The sequence below is a fragment of the Chinchilla lanigera genome, unplaced genomic scaffold (assembly GCF_000276665.1).
Source record: "Chinchilla lanigera isolate Chin_1 unplaced genomic scaffold, ChiLan1.0 scaffold00092, whole genome shotgun sequence".
In the NCBI taxonomy this organism is placed as follows: domain Eukaryota; kingdom Metazoa; phylum Chordata; class Mammalia; order Rodentia; family Chinchillidae; genus Chinchilla; species Chinchilla lanigera.
Genome location: NW_004955493.1, coordinates 2,011,930 through 2,026,069, shown reverse-complemented (window position 1 = coordinate 2,026,069; position 14,140 = coordinate 2,011,930). Strand labels below are relative to the sequence as shown.

Below are 14,140 nucleotides of genomic sequence, written 5' to 3'. Positions count from 1 at the left end.
GCCTTTGAATTGTGTGCATCAGGGCTTTCATCTCAACAGCAGCAAGCTGGCCGGTACACCCTCAGATTCCCCCAGGTTTGCAGAACATCTATTCTCAGTTTGTGACTTGCCGCTGTCATGTTTTGCAGTCCAGTAGCCACATTACCCAGGGAGCTCCTGCTTTCCCTAAGAATTGACGAAGACTGAGAGTTCATTCTGCTTGCCCTTGCTTTTAGCTCAGTCGTGTTCCTGTCCCCTGCCCTTGGCCTGGCTTTGCATAATTTGGTTTGGTTCGTAGCAGAAACCCAAAATTCAGTGGCCCTAGTTTCTAGTTCACAGGCAGCTGAAATTTCACAATGGGAGCTTTCAGTGTCTTGTTTTTGCAGTGCTGGGCACGAAACCCAAGGTCTCATCACATGCTGGACGGCTGCTACCACTGAGCTACATCCTCAGCCCGCGGAGCCCTTCGTTGGCGGTGTCACCCTTTCCAGCTGCTGAATGTCACATGGGGTGGCTTGTTTTTTCTTTTGAGACAAGGTCTAACTGTATAGCTCAGGCTTTTCTCATACTCACGGTTCTCTTGGCTCAGCCCCCTGCGTTTTGGGATTATAGGGATGTACCATGGTGCCTGGCTGCAACAGCTTATTTTGGATGGACACATACTAAAGATTTGTTTCTTTTTTCTTTTGGCTTTTTGAGACAGGGTCTCGTTATGTGTCCCAGGCTGGCCTTGAACTCACTGAGATGCTCCTGCCTCAGCTTCCTGAGTGCTGGGATTACAGGCTTGCACTACCATACCTCTCCTCCTAAAGATTTCTTTAACCCAGTTTTATTTTAAAGTAAGAAACAACCCCTATTCAAACGTCGTTCAGCAAATACCTCTTTTCTTCTCTGCAGTGAGTAGTCCTGTGAAGAAGTGCCTCTGGTACTAATGAGGACAACCTAATATATTCCTAAAAGCATTGGTGTTAGCAGAAAAATCATCCAGAAAGAGCCCAGCACAATAACATAGTATAGAAACCAGGAAAAAAAAAACCCCAAACCACAGGGGCCAGACGCATGGAAGTCTTGATTCCGGCTCTGAGGTCTTGGGCAAGTGGCTTCTCTGAGCCTGTTTTCTTACTGGAAAGAGATGGCTGCACGTGATCGCCGTGGACCATGAGAGATAAAATGCACACGAGGGCCTCGTCCGTAATAGCTGGCATCATTGGCCCTCGCGGGGCGAGGTGTGACCTAATGCAGTGCCGGGCAGCGTGGCCGTTCACCCCTTGTTAGAGCTGTGGTCTTCTCTCCTCCGGGGGGCCAGGCTCCCGCCAGTCCCCTGCCCTGCGCTGCCCCAGGCGTCCCGCAGGCTCCAGACCCCACGCGGCTGGTGGTGTGTTAGGGTTTTCCTCTCTGCCGTCGTTGGTTTCGTCCTCCTCACTGGCGGCTGGTCTGACTTTCACCTCTGGTTCTTCCTCAGAAACGAGCCTCCAGGCCCTGCAGAACATGCCCAAGGTGCTCCGGGATGTGGAAGCCCTCAAACAGGAGGCGTCTTTTCTGAAAGAGCAAATGATCCTTGTCAAGGAGGATATCAAAAAGTTTGAGCAGGACACCTCACAGTCGATGCAGGTATTTTGGCTCCTGGCTTACGTGCCGGTGCTTGCTTTGGGCAGCATTCACTCTCCTGAAGGGCTGAGAACCCTCGGCGTCGTGGGGGCCAACTGAACTCTGACTTCTTATTTGCCTTGTTGGGACTGGAACCCAGGGCTTCATGCACGTTAGGCAAGCAGTCTAGCACTGAACTGCTCCACCTGCCCGTTTTTGTTGTTGTTTTTGAGACAGGGTCTCACTGTGTATCTCAGGCTAGCCTCAGATGTGATCCTCCTGCCTCAGCCTCCCTACCCAACCGTTTTCTTTTTTTCTTTTTTTTTTTTTTTGGTTTTTCTCCAGTACCAGGAACCAAACTCACGACCTTGCGCATGCCAGGCAGGCGCTTTTGCCGCTGAGCTAAATCCCCAGCCCCCCGTTTTCTTTTTTTAATTTTACTTTGAGACAGGGTCATACTAAATTACCCATGTTGGACTCAAACATGGCTGGGCGTGGTAGCACCCTGCTGTAATCCCAGCACTGTGGGAGGCTGAGGCAGAAGGATCAAACATTTGAGTCCCACCTGGGGAACTTACTGTGAGCCTGCCTCAAAAAAAAAAAATTATAAAAAGGACTGGCGGTGTACCTCAGCGCAGAGACTCTGCGTTCAGTGCCCAGTGCTGCAAAAACAGACGAAAACAAAAGTGCGCAAAACCTGTGACTCTCCTGCCTCAGCCTCTCAAGTAGCTACCGTTACAGGCGTGTCCCACTGTGCCTGGTGTGAACACAGGGCTCCACCCAGCACTCAGAAAACCCTTTCGCACGGTTCCTTCCGCTCACTCATCTCTTCAGCACCTGCCGAGCAGAATGAGCCGGGTGACTGGCTTTGGGGAGGCCGCGGCGCTGCATGTCCCCGCCGGCGCAGAGAGGGAGCCGTCGCCTCACTTCTGGCGCTTGCGTCTCTCTCAGGTGTTGGTTGAGATCGACCAGGTCAAGTCCAGAATGCAGCTCGCTGCGGAGTCTCTTCAGGAGGCGGACAAGTGGAGCACGCTGAGCGCCGACATCGAGGAGACCTTCAAGACTCAAGTGGGCCTCTCCCTTTCTCTCTTCGTTCTTTCTCTCTCACTCGCTCTCTCGCTCTCTTTCTTTCCCGCTTTTCTGCTTTCTTTCTCTGTTGGTTTTTGACACAGGTTCTCACAATGTGGTCCAGGCTGGCCTTGAACTCACTATGTAGCCCAGGCTGGCCTCACACCTGCGGCAGTCCTCCTGCCTCGGCCTGCTGAGTTCTGGGATTACAGGCCTATGCCACCACGCCTGGCTTCCAGTAGGCTTCTTACTCAGGGGATGTTGTGAAACTCATTTAGGCCGAAACCCAAGGTTTGGAGGCAGCAGGCGAGGGAGGCCTTCGCAGAACCTTGCTGCATACCGCAGTGACATGCAGAGGCATGCAGACTTCAGGCGGGCAGGTCTGAAGCCGCAGCACACCGAGCACTTCCGGCTCCTTTAGTTTCACCCTCTGCCTGACTGAACCCTAGAGTGGTTCAGAAGGAGCCGCAGCACACTGCACAGGTGGGGAGATGCGGGGACAGGAGGGTGCTGGTGACTGAGGGCTTGCCACCTGGCCGCATGGGCCTCGGAAGCTCGGCCAGTTACTAACCCTTCTAGGGCCTCACACAATGGGAGAAAGCAGCCTTTAAAACCTGCTGTGAAGGAGAAGGTGAGATGATTTCTTAGGACAACATTTTTCAGCTGTAAAGCAAAAACCACCATAAACCTGGCCCTGCAGGCCCCTAGTGCTCTTTGACGCCTGTCCTTCCAGAGGTCCCAACCCCCACGGCAGCACAGTGTGTACGCGCGTGAGCGTCCCTCGGCCGTGCACCGCTCCCCGCAGTCCCGGGACCCTCAGTGCAGCGTGGCCCTGCTCTGTCCCGTCTGTTCCAATCTTCGGGGGGCGTCACAGGTTTCACGGATCCAGGCCTCAGATCTAGTCTACAAATCTGACTGTGTTCCTGGAACACGGGTGTGGGAGGGAGCGGATTTCAATAATCCTAAGCTACTGATGTTAATCAACTGAAGAGTAGAGGTCTTGTTTTGTCTCATTTGCTGTTACTGTTTTAATACTACAGCTAGGGGCTGGGGATTTAGCTCAGCGGCAAAAGCGCCTGCCTGGCAAGTGCAAGGTCATGAGTTCGGTTCCCGGTACCGGAGAAAAACCAAAAAAAAAAAAAACAAAAAAAAAAACTTTAATACTACAGCTAAGTGCCCCATGACCATATATATGCAGCTCGATTCCCCCGACAATCCAAAACGTGGATTTTTTTCTTTTTTTGGTTTTGGGGATTAAACCTGTGCCTTGCATGTGTTAAGCAAGTGCCCTACCACTGAGCTACATCCCCAGCCCTTTTTATTTTTTTTTGAGACAAGCTCTTGCTAAGTTGCCCAAGCTGGCCTTGAACTTGTGATCCTCCTGCCTTAACCTCCTAAGTAGGTGGGATTACAAGCATACACCACTGTGCCTGGATCAAAAGCTGAATTTTTTATTTTCAAAGTCACCAACCATTTATTCTTTCCTGTGCCTATCATGGATAACAGAGTCAGTTTCCATCCAAGCATTTAGACCAAAAACCTCAGATGGCCTCAACTCTTCCCTCTCCCCCATTCAGTTTGTTTTGTTTTTTTGAGGCAGGGTCTCACTTTGTAGCCCAGGCTGGTCTCGAACTCACAGCGGTCCTCCTGCCTCAGCCTCCTGAGTGCTGGGATTACAGGCGTGCGCCACCACGCCTTCTTTGCAGTGGAGAAGACCTCTGTTTGTTCCTGCAGTACAGCCACAGTGCCTCCTTCCCTCAAAGCTCTCCCTGCTGGCTCCTTACTTCTCACAGGCAAAACTGGTAGCTTCTATAATACGCCACTCTTGTGAAACCGCGTGGTAATCTTTTCCAGTGTATTATGAGTTCATCCTTGTCAGTGTTACCTTACTCATCTTTGAGTCCGATATCTAATGCGGTGTCTGACACCTCCGCCTCCCGAGTGCTGGGACCACAGGCGTGCGCCACCACGCCCGGCTATCGACTCTACACATTGCAGAATTTCCTTTCGGTGTGGCCCTGTGTAATACCAGACAGATCTTTCTTCGTTGCACCCTTACTAGTCATAACTATTATAATATTTCAAATGCTTTCCCAGTTCACTAGAAGAGAATGGCACTCATTGTTTTAATTTGCATTTATTTATTGGTAAAGTTGAACGTCGTGTGTAATGGGCCGCTTGTTCATCGCCTCAGTTTCCCTCTCGTGTATCTTACCCATTCCTCGCTGAGGTGCCGGGGTCTCTTACCTGAGGACCCTCTCCTCTTCTAGGACATCGCTGTGATTTCTGCCAAGCTCACTGGCATGCAGAACAGCTTGGTGATGCTCGTGGACACCCCGGACTACTCGGAGAAGTGCGTGCACTTGGAGGCGCTGAAGAACAGGCTGGAGGCCCTCGCCAGCCCGCAGATTGTGGCCGCGTTCACCTCGCAGTCTGTAGGTGAGCGTGGCCGCTTCTCATCTCCGAGCACACTTGGTTACAAGGGAGCGAGCTGAGTGTGGGCTTGCAGACCTGTATTCTCAGTACTCAGTAGGCGAAGCAGGAGGAATTTGAGTTAAAGGCCAGCCTGGGCTACGTTTTCATTTCCTTTTTGATCTTTGGAGAAATGTCTCTTTAGTTCCTCTGCCCATTTTGTATTGGGTTATTTTGTGGTTTGTTGAGCTGGTAGGAGTTTTCATATGTTCTGGATATTAATCCCTTGTTGGAGATATGATTTCCAAATATTTTCTCTCATTCTGTTGGGTTGTCTTTTTCACTCTATTCATTGTATTCTTTTTGAAATTTATTTTTTATGTTTTAAAAGTATTCTTTTTTTTTTGAAACAGGGTGTCCCTATGTTGTTTATGCTGGTCTTGAGCTCACTTTGTAGCCCAGGCTGGTCTCATAGCAGTCGTTCTGCCTCAGCCTCCCAAGTACTGGGATTACAGGTGTGTGCCACCATGCCTTACTAAAAGTGTTCTTTGCATAAGTAGTTAATTTTTTTTTTTTTGGTACTGAGGATTGAACTTAGGGCCTTTGCCCTAAACTACATCCTCAGCCTTTTTTATTTTTTATTTTGAGACAGGGTCTTGCTAAGTCACTGAATGGCCAACCTGGGATCAAACTTGCGATCCTCTTGCCTCAGTCTCCGGAATGCTGGCATTACAGGCGTGCGCCACCACAGCCAGCTAGATACTTAATTTTGATGTAGCTCAAGTTATTTTCCATGTTGTTTCTGTGGTTTTGTTGTCAAATGCCTGGAATCACTGCCGAATCCCGTCAAGAAGCTCTCCCTTTTTTTCTGCGAGTTGTAGTTTTAGCTCCTATGTTCAGTCTCGGACACATTTGAGTTAACTGTGTGTGTTGGTTCTGGGGACTGCGTCTAGGGCGTCGTGTGTGCGAGGCAAGCCGCCTGCCACTGAGCTACCCCAGCCTTTCCGCTCATTTCTGTAGTATATGGTTGTAGAGTTTACCTTCTTTAGCTGGACGTGGTGGTGCATGCCTGTAATCGCAGCACTCTGGGGACCGAGGCAGGAGGATCTCTGTGAGTTCAAGACCAGCCTGAACTACAGAGCAAGACTCTGTTTCAAAAAAAACCCAAAGTTTACCTTCTTTGTTTTGCATGTTGAAATTCAGTTTTCTGATCACCATTTGTTGAAAAAGCTGTCCTTTCCCCATTGAATGATCCGGGGACTCTTGCTGAAAATCTTACCCACGTGTACTGAGGTCCTTATCCTGAGCTCTCTGTTCTCTTGCACTGGTCTCTGTGTCTGTACTTATGCCTGGACTGCACTGATTTCCTTGTAACTTCTACGAACAGGACCGGGGGTATAGCCCAGCGGCACAGCACCTGCCTGGCAAGTGTGAGGTCGTGAGTTCGAGTCCTGGTTCCAAAAAAAAATTAAAAAATAAAAGCAGACTATTTCAAGGTGGGGGAAGGGGAGGGAAAGAGAGAGAGAGGGAGGGAGGGAGAGAGGAGAGATTAACAACTTCATTAGGTTATTTTCCAGTTTTGAAAATTTAGAATTTTCCCAGAACATAGTGCATACCTTTTTCATCTGCTAAGTCACCTTTCCTGTCTTTTAGAAAATTCCTTCCTGTACTTTCCTCATTGTTGTTCCGCCTGTTTTTCGATGCATTTCAGAATATTAACTTTGTGATAGGTTTTGAAATCAGGAAGTATGAGACTTCCAGCTCCGTTCTGTTCCCAGGTGATTTGACTATTCAGGGACCCTTGACATTTCTCCCCGCCCCGCCCCCGGAGAAAATGTTTTTGTTGTACGTGTTAGGTACACATCATGATCACATTCAGCACAGGGAATTTGTACCTGCACATGATACAACTTGATTCTTTTTTTCCCCATTCCCCCCGCTCCCCGCAGCCCCTCTTCCCCTCTCTATTTTCACAAGCTTTGTTTCCATTATTTCCTTCTTTTCTCATTTTTGTTTTGCTTTTCCCTTCCTCCCCTTCTCCCCGCTCCCTTGTTCCCCTTCCCATTTGGACGTTTTCTTCCTATTTCACAATGTCTGTTACACGTTTTAGTTGTTAAGCACACTTCCGGTTTCTCACACCAGAGAAACAATGCAGTATTTACACATGCGTAGGGACCCTTGAAATTTCATATGAAAAGAATTTGTTGAAAGAGTCTTGCTCTATAATCCATGCTGGCCTTGAACTCACTATGCAGCCCAGGCTGGCCTCGAACTCACGGCATCCTCCCGCCTCAGCCTCCCAGGGCCGGGATTACAGGCATTCCCCTTATCTAGCCTTTTCATACGAATTTAAGGATAGATTTTTTTGCAGCTCTTCTGCAAAAGACGTTGTTAGGGTTTGGGTAGGAATTGTATTAAACCTGTAGATCACTTTGTGTAGTATTGACATCTTAAAGATACTAAAGCTTCCAATCCGTGAACATGAGATGTCATTCCACTTATTTGTCTTTAATTTTTTTTTAGCAGTGCTTTGTAGTTTTCAATCTTTCTGCTTTTTGGTTAAATTTATTCCTAAGTATTTTATTCTTTTTGATGTTATTATAAATGGAATTTAAAAATTCTTTGTGAGAAATAACTGTGTTTTTGTATATGCACCTTTACCAAATTTATTAGTTCTAATAGGATTTTGTGACATCTTTAGGGTTTTTCACATGTAAAATTGTGTCTGCAAACAGATAAATTAAATTCTTACTTTTCTTGTTTTGTTTTTTGAGGCAGCATCTTGCTCTGTAATTCAGGCAGGTCTTAAACTCACTACATAGCCCAAGCTGGCTTTGAACTCACAGGGATCCTTCTGCTTCAGCCTCCCAGTGCTGGGATTATAGGAATGTGCCACCAGGTTCGGCTAATTCTTACCTTTCTATTTGAACTTCTTTTATTTTCCTTGCCTAACTGTTCAGATTAGGACTGCTAGTACTATGTTGAAGAAAACTGGAGACCGTGGGCATCCTTGTTTCACTGGAAATGATCTTCACCATTGAATATTTAGTGTGCTGTGGGTTTTTCAGAATTATATCACCTGTGTTATGTTCCAGGATTTAAGAGATAGGAGGGACCAAGGGGACAAACTGGAGGGTTTATTTCAGGTGTACACTGGCTCAGCTCATAAATCCAAAATGGCTCAGCAAGTGATGAAGGACAGGCTGCAGCTTTACACGTGTGGTCAAGGGGGCTGGCCTTCGGCATGGAACTCGTGGGCAGGCGGAAGGAGAGCAAAGGCAGTTTGTCAGGCTGTGACAGTTTTGTATCTTGGTGGCCCTGCTCAGACATAACGGGATGCTATGGGAACAGGAGGCTATAAAATTTCACTTACAGGGACAAAAGTTACTGCTGTTGCTTGTGTGTGCTAGTGTTTTTATCATGAAAGAGAATTGAATTTTGTTAAATGCTTTTTCTGTAGCAACTGACAAGTGTTTTTTTGTTTTGTTTTGTTTTGTTTTGTTTTGCTTTTTTTGGTACTGGGAATTGAACTCATGACCTCAGGCTTGCCAGGCAAGTGCTCATGCCTCTGAGCTGTATTCCCAGCCCTTTCCGCATCAACTGAGATGATCATTTTTTCTCTTCATTTTGCTAATGTAGTGTATTTGATTGATTCCTCTTTTTTTTGTTTTTTTTTTTGAGACAGGGTCTTGCTATGTGGGCCAAGCTGGGCTCGAACTCACAGCAGTCCTTCTGCCTCAGCCTCCTGAGTGCTGGGATCGCAGGCACGTGCCACCACGCCCACCTTGATTGATTCTTGTATGTTGATTCATCTGTGCACTCAGGGATGAACCCCACCTGGTCACAGCGTGCAGTACTTTTCATGTGCTATTAAACTCAGTCTCCATTGACCCCCCCACACACACACAAAAGAAAGGAAATTAGGGAAGAAGAAAGCAAAGTGAAAGATTTGTTCTCACGGTTTGTGTTTTTAGGAATTTGCTCATTTCACCCGGCTCGTTCAGCACACTGCTGTGTAACTGTGCAGGGTGTTCTCTTACGACCCTTTTCAGTTCTCTAGTGTTGGTAGCACTGCTTCCCCTGCTAGTATTGTTATTACTGAATCTGGGTAAAAGTCAAATTTGTTGATTTCTTTTTCAAAGGACCAGCTCCTGGCTTGATTGTTTTCTTTGGTTTCCCACTTCTTGCTTTGTGTACCTCTGTTCTAATCTGATTATATCCGCCCTTCTGCTATCTTTGGATTTTGTTTACCCTTTTTCTTTAAAATGCAGAGTTAAGGGCTGGGGATATAGTGCAGTGGCACAAGGGCCTGCCTGACAAGCGTGAGGTCCTGGGTTTGATTCTTGGTACAAAAAAAAGGATGCAGAGTTAGGTCTTTGTTTTTTAGGGTATCTGCAGCTGCGAGTCGTAATTAGCACAGGGGTCAGCACGGCTTTTGCTGCATTCATAAATTTGATGTGTTGTGTTTTCTTTTCCATTTGTCTGTAAGTATTTTCTGATTTCCCTGTAATTTGGTTTTTAAAGATAGTAGGTTAATTTTCACGTATTATGAATTCTCCAGTTCTTTTCCTTTTGATTTCTATTTTTTTCTATTGTGATGGCAAAAGATACTATATGACCTCTATGGTTTCAGTTCTTTTTTTTTGAGACAGGGTCTCACTATGTAGCCCAGGCTGGCCTCCGACTCACAATAGTCCTCCTGCCTCAGCCTCCTGAGGGTTACAGGCATGCGGCACCATGCCTGGCGATTACAGTCTTAAAATTTATTAAGACTTCTTTTATGGTCTAACGCATGGTCTATCCTGATGTGCACTTGAAAAAAAACACACATATTCTGCTCCTATAGGGTAGGCAGTCTGTCACATCAAATTGGTCTGTATTTTGGTTCAATTCCTCTGTTTCTTTATTGATTTTTCTCCCTAGTTCTTGAAATGCTGTCTTGATAGAGCTTCTGCATGTTCTGTTTGCCGTATTGGCAAGTTCTTCTTTATTATTCATTTAAAGAAATACATTTTATTTGTTAGGTAAAGATTTAAAAAACTGCGATTATATATTTAGAGCAGTCACCTTATAGAACTTACCTTCTAAAAATATTTTTTTGTTTTGTTTTGCTTTTTTGTACCGGGAATCAAACTCAGGACCTTGTGCTTGCCAGGCAGGCACTTATGCAACTGAGCTATATCCCCAGCCTCAAAAACATTCTTTGACATATAAGTAAATGTTAACAGCATTTTAACAAAGTGTGATAGTATTTTTTGTTGTTGTTGTTGAGACAAGGTCTCGCTATGCAGTTCAGGCTGGCCTTGAGCTCACTATGTAGCCCAGGCTGGTCTCGAACTCGCAACGATCCTCCTGCCTCAGCCTCCCGAGTGCTGGGATTTCAGGTGTGCGCCGCCACGCCCGTCTTAAAGTGTGATAGTGTTAGAGGCAGTTTTTTTTCTTCCTCAGTTTTCCATTTTTTCCATCATGGACGTGCTCCTGATCATGATGAGAAACAGCTCTGTTTAAGCAATCATTTAGTGCAATTCTTGAGTGCCTACTGTACTTTGTGCCGATTTTTGGGAACAGTGAAGCGAGACAGGAAATGCCACTGCCTCCCGGAGCTTACGTTTCCATGGAGGAGAAAGAGAACACGCGATTCTGTAAGTAAGCAAACACTGTGCGCAGAGCTGTGATTCGCTCCGTGAGGGGTGATGCAGCAGGGGCAGCGGAGGGAGCCTGACTCGGCGTGGCTGACGACGGCCAGAGCACCGTCCCAGGAGTAGCAAGTATGAAGGCCTCGAGGAAATGAAGGGCGAGGCCTGACGGAAGGCGCTCCTCTCAGCGCTTCTCATCCCATAGAAGCGTCAGGCTGAGGTGAACGGAGTCGCCGCCAGCGGCTTGACATTTGCTTTGGCTGCTCAGTCCTGCCCCTGAGCGCAGGTGACTGAAGTTCTCGGGTTAAATTAGTTACTGCTTACACAGCGCTGTTTCTCGTCATGATCAGGAGCATGGCCATGATGGAGAAAATGGAAAACTGAGGAGGAGGAAAACTGCCTCTAGCACTGTCACGCTTCGTTAAAGTGCTGTTAACATGTACGCATCCGTCACAGAGTGTTGTAGAAGGCAGGTTCTGTAAGGTGTGCCGGGCTCTGGGCTGCGGTTTCCTCTCCTGTAAAACGACGGTGATCAGTGAACTGTTTCAGATGCGGTCGCCCACCGCTTACGATTCTGATGGAGCTGGGGCTCAGCAAGGCCGGGGAGCGTGGCCTTGGGCGGCCCGGGAGCGCCGCCTTTGTCTCACGCTCCAGGTTTGCCCCCGACGGTTCCCAGGCCCGATTGCAGTTCATTTCCCACTTGCGGCTGCCCGGGCCCGTGCCGTCGTGTAACCTTAGCTGTGCGAGTGGTTCTCACAGATGCGCTGTTTTAACAGGCCGGGGCTTTGGTGTCTGACTGTCAAGTCACATATTTTGCTCTCGACTTCACTTATTTCTTGTGTTTATGATCCCGTGAGTTAATTCATTATCAAGGTAGAAACCTTTGAGTGCTAACTTGTAAATTTATTTATACATATTTATTTATTTCTTGGCTGCACCAGAAAACCTGATAATGTATGTACATATTGTGTGTTCTTTAGATCAGTCCAAAATGTTTGTGAAGGTTTTTACTGAAATTGACCGGATGCCCCAGCTCCTGGCTTACTACTACAAATGTCACAAGGTAAGAAGCCAGTTCAGTTCCAGGGTGCTGGTGGCACCCGGCTCCTGAAGTCCTGTTTTTGTACTCAGGTGAAAAACGCCTTTGACATCGGGCTGTGTTTCTCCTAGTTAGCCAGTAGGGGGTGCCCTTGGTCCAGGCTATGGATGCATTTAACTGCCAGTTGGAAAAAGTTAAGAGGTTTTTGTCCTGTCTTATTTACAACTGCATTCATTTACAAAGTTGAAAAGTTATTTTAACTTATTCAAAATTTTGTCCTCTTTTTGGGTAGTACTGGGAAGTGAACCTGGGGCCTTTGCACTCAGCCACATCCCCAGCCCTTTTTTCATTTTTTATTTTGACACAGGATCTCACTAAGTTGTCCAGACTGGCTCAAACTTGAGATCCTCGTGCTTCAGCCTCCCAGAGTGCTGGGATTACAGCCATGTGCCCCTATACCCAGCGCATTTTTGTCTTCTAAGGAAGATTCTTGTCTCGGCTTCCTTGTGTCCTCAGTAAGCCATAATAACTTAGCGTGTTTTCTAAGGCTATTGAAGTTCGGTTACCAAAAGTCGTGGTAGCTTCCCGGGCTATAACCTTAGTTCCCTCAGGGCCATCGCCTGTGTGCGTGTTAAGCAGTAGGGTTAGGGCAGGAAGTGTCAGCACTCACGCCACGTCTGAGGCCTGCTGGGCGCTGTGCCGACGGCGAGCGCCTTGGCACACTGCAGGGAAGGGCAGAGGAGCGGGGTCGGGCAGAGCTGGCAGAGGGAGGCTTCGCGTGCTTCTCAGAGCAGGTGATTGTCGCTGCCCAAAGTGTGGACCTCCTGGGTACTGGAGCGCGCACGCGGGCAGCGGCGATGCCCACTTGCCTTGGCGGGGGCGGGGCACTTTCGGCAGGCCGCACTATGCCCAGGGAGACTCTTTTGCTCTGCCTCTGTAGGTGCAGCTTTTAGCAGCCTGGCAGGAGCTGTGCCAGACCGACTTGCCCCTGGACCAGCAGCTCACCGGTCTCTACGACGCCTTGCTCGGCGCCTGGCACACACAGACCCAGTGGACTGCGCAGGTAACAGCTCCTTTGGGGGCTGGGAGCGTGCAGCCTGTGATGGCAGGACGAGGCGATCGGGAGCCGCTGGCCCCTCACCGGCGGGCACCCCCTGAGGAATCTCCCACGAGCTCCCATCGCCCGGGCGGTTAAGCCGCCAGCTGGGAACCCCGTGAGAGAAAGCCTGGTCTCCACCGAAGCGCCGCTTCTCACCTTGTCTGCATCTTAAACAGAGTCTAGTGTGACCGTGCTGCCCGCTGCTCACCAGCAGCCTTGGGACTCCTGAAAGCCATCATCGGATCTGCGGGCAGGGGCCCGTCGGGTGGTGGCGGAGCGAGCAAGGGTGTTTTTATCTGAACCGAAGGTGAGGTTTCCTGGCAGGCAGTTAGCTTCCCGCACTCGCTAACCAGAGGGGAGGGGAGGCCGGCGTTTCCGGTAGAGCTTTCCTCCCTCATCGGACACTTCCGGGCCTTCCCTGCTGTAGGGTACGCATCCTCGTGCCCTCGTCTCGATGCCGCGGGCACGCAGGCCCCCCAGAAGGGCCAAAGCCCAGACCCTTGGCAGTGATGGAGCCCTGGCCTGCATGTGGCGCGGCTTATGAGCATTTTCCTCTCGGTTGGTCACAAGTCACTCTTCAGGTGCTCTGCAGTCCCTTACTGGAATGAACGTGACGTCATTCAGCCTCGTTAAAGCGCTTTTCTCCATCCTGGTTCTCCTTGAATGAACCTAATTTGGACTTAGTTGCTTTCGTTTGTTTGTTTGTATTTACTTATTTAACTTACTGGCCTTCTTGCGGAGCTACATCCTAGCGCTTTATTTGTTTGTTTATTTTGAGATAGGGTCTCACTGAGTCATTCAGTTGCCCAGCTGGGTTTAAACGTGCCACCCTCCTGCCTCAGCCAGCACAGTGCTGGGATTACGGGGCTGTGCCACCAGGCTTGGTTTCGATTTTTTTTTAAAGCAGAAAATAGCTACCTGTAGAAGTGTCACAGTTTTCTGCAGTCATCCGTTCTCAGTGAGCGCCTCCATCCATGCTCATTTGCATGTCTTTGGTTCTGCTGGTGTCACGAGGATAGAAGTAGCTTGTTCCTGTACGTACCAACGTCCTTTTGCATCAGAGAAAAAGAACTTAAGACTTCTCACAGTGTTCTTCAGACCTCACCTCAATTCTGTAAGGCGTGTGTTTATGCTCATTTATTTTTTTATTTATTTTTTTTGTTTGTTTGTTTTTATTTTAAAGACTAAAAGAAGGATAACATAATAATAGCGGGGACTTAGCAAATTACAGACAAAATGGTAGGAAATTATCAATGGTTATTGTTTTACATATTGTTATCTACAAAATAGTTTCTCAGGAAAACAAATAGACAAATAATA

General features: G+C 48.0%; 1 protein-coding gene across 1 annotated transcript in view; it reads left to right on the top strand.

The window, feature by feature from the left end:
- The window catches only part of Cog7 (component of oligomeric golgi complex 7), a gene marked incomplete in the record, with an annotated part of 64,064 nt that overhangs the window by 5,151 nt on the left and 44,773 nt on the right, over window positions 1-14,140 (top strand). Inside the window, 5 exon segments of the mRNA XM_013504805.1 lie at window positions 1,442-1,590; window positions 2,518-2,634; window positions 4,905-5,073; window positions 11,663-11,745; window positions 12,662-12,784. Coding sequence (XP_013360259.1) covers window positions 1,442-1,590; window positions 2,518-2,634; window positions 4,905-5,073; window positions 11,663-11,745; window positions 12,662-12,784 — 641 coding nt within the window.